Source organism: Bos grunniens, chromosome 9 (assembly GCF_055505025.1).
Source record: "Bos grunniens cultivar Pamir isolate PY7600 chromosome 9, Bosgru_T2T1.0, whole genome shotgun sequence".
Lineage (NCBI taxonomy): Eukaryota > Metazoa > Chordata > Mammalia > Artiodactyla > Bovidae > Bos > Bos grunniens.
The window spans coordinates 24,531,760-24,537,759 of NC_141173.1; the positions used below are offsets into that span (position 1 = coordinate 24,531,760).

A 6,000-nucleotide genomic window follows, 5' to 3' on the forward strand; every position below is an offset into this window, starting at 1 on the left:
ACCAATACTCCTCAGTTCTTGGCTTTTGCTCATTTTTTAAAATGAAAGAATAAAAATTTTTCATGCCTATCATAAAAATTACAATAAGTATGTGGAGTTGTGATGCTCAATTTCACACAAAGCCATGCAAACAGGATGGGTATTCTAAAGATTAGACCATTCCAGTTCATATGGTTCCTTTCCCCCCTCTCACTACAGACGTTAAGTGCAGTGGTTAAAAGCTATGAATATTAGTTACCTTCTCTGAACCTATTATGCAAAGATAAATTAGAAATGTAAAGCTCAGTGCCTGGCACATAGTAACTGCTCAATAAACGTTTAGCTGTTATGATTCCTCATCTTAATAATCTGATACAAGTTCCTCCTTCAGCTGAGTTCTTTAAATATGGAATCTTCCCCCTATATTCCACATCTTCAGAATCACCTCACTCACTAACATATGAGGGCAATACTGAAAAACCTGCCACCTGGAAAATTTATAAAAGATTTTCCAAGATCAAAAGATTAAGGTGACTATGGAAGAGTCAATCTTTCTCTGAAACATATTTAAGGAAAGTCTCAAACCTTTGAATGTTCTCTGAAAGGTACCAATATATGGATCTATCATTTTCAAACCATTTAGCAAACCCACAACCTATAGCTTTTTCTATTATGAGGATTGGCTACACTGACACCTACCTTTCAGACATGAGTCATCCTTTCAGAGTTGGGGAAACTGATGGAAACATGGCTAAATGATTCAGCACACTGCAGCAAAACGAGCTGGTCATGAATTTATAATTTCCCCTTGTGTTAGGGGTCCTGGCCCAGCTGACCTCTTACCCCACACTGCATGGATAACATACAATACCATAATCACGTTTTGTAAAAGATTCTCTCTGGAAGAGAGTAATAGTGTGTCCCCCTCAGACAAGCTTCTAGAAGCAAAAGTATTCATTTTTATGAGACAACAGGTTTGCAAGCCTGGAAAATCCTTACATCATCCAGCTACAAGCTTCATCAAGCTTTGCTTGTAGCAGGACCAGAGTCAATTCTTACAGTGCTTTCATTTTCTCAGCTGCACAAGGCAGACACTGGGGAAGGCCTAAAGCATAAGAAAATCTGAAAATGGGCAAAGGAAGCCAGATGGGAAGTGGGTACAGCTAGACCGTGCCTCTCATGCCAACACTAACCTTTACCAACAAACAACACAGGAGGATAGATTCTAAGCAGGTCCAAAAGACCGAACAGTAACTACAGAATATATTATTACTTGTAAGGAGCCGCACTACTCAAAGCAGGTGAAAGCCGTTTTCTAAGGGTCCCTATTAGCCCTTCAATAACAAAACATTTACTACGTTAATCCAATGAAATCTTTACTTTAGAAACAGATTCCAAACTAGATTAAAGCCTTTCCCATCAAATAACCAAGTTTTTTTAAAACAAAATATGAACTGAATGTTTTCATTTAAAATTGCACCATCTCAAATGCTGGCAAAGCACAACCATTTTGTGCCACAGCATGGCCATTCCGCCCAGCAGTTCCTGAGAATGGGACAAAGAAGTGTGCCAGGATGTGGAAAATGAAATCTCCATTATCTGTGAAGTGCAATTTCCTCATTCAGGAGCTTAACTTTATTTCAGTTTGCTGTGGTGACATACAACACACACGCACTGAACCTCAGCAGCAGCACTGAAAGAGATGACACTATTTTTAAAACTACCCCAAATGTAAGAAACAACTAGGGTGACAGATTTGACCTTCGAGTGTGCAACCCCTGGTTTCTTCTAATGTGGACTGGAGAAGGGGGGGCGGGGTGAAAAGGGGTTTTAAAAAAAAAAGAGGTGAAAAGCGCCTTAACCATAATACACAATTTCTTGGTATCTTAAAGTGTGTTTGTAAATATATACACATATTTCTTTCTTTTCTCCACTAAAACCTTGGAGATCAGTAGGAGAAAAAAAAAAAATGGCTCAAAGACAAGGTTTCAGGGCTGACCCACGGCGACACCTCGACAGTGGGAGATTCTGAGCTCAGTGAGGGACAGCCCGGCTCTGAGGTCGCATGGATGCAGCATAAGCCGCCAGCGAGCCCAGGCCGCGCCGCACGCGTCCAGAGCGCCTCGGCCGTGCGCATGTCCCACTTATATAAAGAGGCTTACAGTCCAGGTGCTTTTTCTTGGGGCCCATCACTTCATGAGTAGTGGCTTTGCAGACCGCTCTGGCTACAGCGGAGCCTGTCACGCTGTACTGAGCCGCGGCGATCCGATCCGTGAGCGTTTGGCCCGACATCTTCTCCGGCCGCGTCTACCGCCTCCTCTTCTGCGGGGAAAGAGGGGGGAGCGGGGGGAGGGGGAAGATGGTCCTGCTTTAAGCCGCAGACTTGACCCTTCGAGCACCCAGGCCTTGCCTCCTCCAGCCGCACGGAGGCTCTGTTCTCCGTCCCCGCCCTGGTACCACCTTGCCGGAGCCAGCAGCAAGCTAAGCCCCGCACCGGCGACGCGGTCTGGCGGGGGCTGGGGGAGGGGGAAGGCCTTGAGCGAGACAAGGTCCCCTCCAGGAACCTCAGCGCGGATCCGGCGCCAGCATCACGACAATGTCCCCGAACGACCCTCCACTTCCCTCCCCTACCCGACCCCCATGCTGCCCGCCTCACCCCTCCGCGCCCCTCTGTCCAACAGCACTTTCCCCGCAACCTGATCTCCGGTGCCAGACCAGCCACCGTGTGCGTGCGGGTTATTCCCTAGGCGCCGCGCCCGCCCTGCGCCCACCTCTCGCCTCCCCGCCGCAGCGTCCCCTCCGAGCAGCCCGCAGGCTTCGGAGAATGGACCGGATACCCTAGCCGTGGCCGCCTCCCTCCTCCTCCCGGCGCCGCTGCAGCAACCGGCTCGGCCCCGCTCGGTAGCAGCGGAGATTATCCTATCGTTGCGCCATGTTACGCGTCCGCCTCCCCTTCCCTCCTCGCCGCCGTCTCCGGGGCCCCGCCGAGGCCCGAAGCCCGAAGCCCCCTCCCCTCGTTCCCAAAGCCCCACAGCAAGGGCCGCCCCGGGGCTCTGCGGAGGCGCCCGAGTCTCGGAGCGCCTCGCCCCTCCTGACAGTGGAGTACAGAAGGGCTGACAGCCCCAGCCCAGCCCCCCGGCCGCCCTCGAGCGCGCCGCGGAGCTGTCACCCGGCCGCTGCCCTTCCTCGCGCCCTAGGATTATCCCCGCCCGCTCCCCGCGCGGCCCGAGCGCGCAGAGAGGCCCGAGCCGACGCCCCGGTACTCACCCCGCCCCAGGAGCGGCGCTGCCCGCCGCAGGATGAGCGGAGCCCGGGTCGCCGAAGGAAGTCGCGCCGGGTGGGTGTGTGCGGCCGCGCGCGGACCCGGTGCCCCGGGACGCGATGCCTCCAGCCCCGGCCCAGCCCCCGCCCTCGGCTCCGCGGTCCCTGCGCCCGCCGCCGTGGCCCCAGGAGCCAGCCGCACCCGCCCGCTGCCGCGTCTCCCCAGCCCTCCGCGCTGCGGCCCCATCCCCGCCCCCACCTCAGCTGTGGTTGCTCCGACGAGTCAGGTGACGGCGGCGGACAAACCCGGGCGAGCTCTCCACGCAGCGCCTCGCGGCCCCCTCCCAGCTACTCACACACGCCGCCCCCCCGGGGCCGCGAGCTTCCAGGCAAGGGGGCCGCGCGCGAGCATCCCCGGCAGGCGCGAGCAGAGAGGAGGGAGGCGGGGAGGCCGACACCCGCCCAGCCAACCACCCTCCGCGAGGCGCCCGGCAGCCGGTCTGCTCCCTGGACCCGCACCCGGCACGCACTGCGCGCGCGCGCACCGCGCACACCTGCCGGCCGTCTGCAGGATACGCCCGGGCGGCGGGGGCGTTGGCGCAGCCCGGCTAGTGAGGTCCGCGAGTTCTGCTCAGTGCACGCCGGGGCTGGGCGTCGTCGCGCGCTGCCTGGAAGAACCCAGCTCTTCCTCCCCTACATCTGATTCTCCCGCCGGCCAAAGACAGCAGAGGCCTCGATGGGCAGGACGATTTGAAAATGTCAAATTCTGTTGGCCGACAGGGCCGTTACCTGTGTGTCCTCAACTCCTTGGAGCGCCTCCACTTGTCTGTTTTAGTTGGGAGCTCGCGTGGGTAGTTAATTCTCTCGCCACTTTGGTCTTAAACGCATACTGAAGTCTACTACAAGGACGCATAATTAACAAGACTATCGATCCTGTTCCAGATCATATGCAGAGTAGTATTTTAGGTGCGTAAGGAAAACTCTTTTGCACTTTTAATTTTTCCCACTTGAATATAGTCTTTGACTGTGTTAAGTGTATTTGAATTCTATACATGGATTTCTAAACAGGGATTTGGCTACGTTAATGGTTTCACGTGCTGACAGTTTCTGAGATTGTTGTTTACCTTAAACTAAAAAATCTTTTAAATTCTCGCGGTAGAATCGAGATCAGAACTTCACTTGTGAATTTTCTTGCCATTGTTCCTGGCATTGTTTATGCTTTCTTTCATTTGGTAAAGGGTTGAGTACGCAAAGGCATGATTTTGTAACTGTTGGGACTGATTCTAGCATTAATTGTAAGCGTGAAGACTGAAGAAAGACAACTCAAGACTACCTTTGTCAGGTTCTAAATGCTGGTCTTCCCATACCTAGCAGTACCACACCTAGATATTTAAATAAGAAAAAAAAAAAAAAAAAAACCTCCATTCAAAACCTTGTCCTCAAATTTTGTAACAGCTTTATATGGCGGCACCAAACTGGAAGAATGTCATTCTAGTGGTAAGAGGATAAACAAAGTGTGGTATAACCACACGTGAAATATTATTAAGCAATAACAGGGAACAAAGAACATAAATGAGTCTCAGGTGTACTATGCTACATCAAAGAAGCCCAACCCCACATGCTGCTTATGTTGTGACTATATAACATTCTGAAAAAGGCAAAAGTATAGAGACAGAGCATGTCAGATGCCAGGGGTAGGGGAAGAGATAGGCTGCAAAGGGGCAGAAGTTAACATTTTTGAAGTGATGAAAATGCTCTATATCATGATTGTGATAATAGTTACACAACTGCATATATTACTCAAAGCTTACCAGTTTGTACTCCAACAATTGGTGAGTTTATTGTATGTAAATTATACCTCAATAAGTCTGATAAAAAGAACTAGAATGGCAATATCATCAGACAGAGCAGACTGCATAATAAGAAATATTAGTAAAATTTAAAATGCACATTTCATGAAAAAGGAAAGGTTACAACAGACAATGCAGAAATACAAAAGATTCCAAGAGACTATTATGAACAACTATATGGCAATAAAATAGATAACCTGAAAGAAATGGACAAATTCTTAGAAAAGTTCAATCTTCCAAGACTGAAGCAAGAAGAAATAGAAATTATATACAACCCAATTACAAGCACTGAAATTGGAGCTGTGATAAAAAAAAAATCTCCCAAAAAACAAAAGCCCAGGACCAGATGTGGAGAAGGCAATGGTAACCCACTCCAGTACTCTTGCCTGGAAAATCCCATGGACAGAGGAGCCTAGTTGGCTGCAGTTCATGGGGATCACAAAGAGTTGGACACAACGGAGCGACTTCACTTTCACTTTTCACTTTGATGCATTGGAGAAGGAAATGGTAACACACTCCAGTGTTCTTGCCTGGAGAATCCCAGAAACGGTGGAGCCTGGTGGGTTGCCGTCTATGGGGTCGCACAGTCGAACTCGACTGAAGCGACTTAGCAGCAGCAGCAGCAGGACCAGGTGGCTTCACACGAGAATTCTATCAAACATTTAGAGAAGAGCTAATGCCTAGCCTTCTAAAACTCTTTCAAAAAATTACAGAGGAAGGAACACTTCCAAACTCATTCTACCAGGCCACCATCACCTTGATACCAAAACCAGACAAAGAAAACTACAGGCCAAAATCACTGATGAACATAGATGGAAAACTCCTCGACAAAATTTTAGCAAACAGAATTCAGCAACACATCAGAAAGCTCATACACCATGATCAACTTGGATTTCTTCCAGGGATGCAA

General features: G+C 50.0%; 1 protein-coding gene across 36 annotated transcripts in view; it reads right to left on the bottom strand.

The window, feature by feature from the left end:
* The window catches only part of SNAP91 (synaptosome associated protein 91), a 169,339-nt gene extending 165,530 nt beyond the window's left edge, over positions 1-3,809 (bottom strand). For 31 of the 36 annotated variants that reach the window (XM_086317006.1, XM_086317005.1, XM_086316994.1 and 28 more), the window contains exons 1-2: positions 3,500-3,809; positions 2,142-2,301 (exon numbers count right to left, since the gene is read on the bottom strand). In XM_086317006.1, coding sequence (XP_086173132.1) covers positions 2,142-2,271 — 130 coding nt within the window. In that variant the 5' untranslated portion in view covers positions 2,272-2,301; positions 3,500-3,809. Of the gene's footprint in view, positions 1-2,141; positions 2,302-3,246; positions 3,480-3,499 lie in introns of those variants that run through there. The other 5 variants (XM_086317003.1, XM_086316973.1, XM_086317007.1 and 2 more) reach the window with 4 other exon arrangements.
* Positions 3,810-6,000: the final 2,191 nt, after the last annotated feature.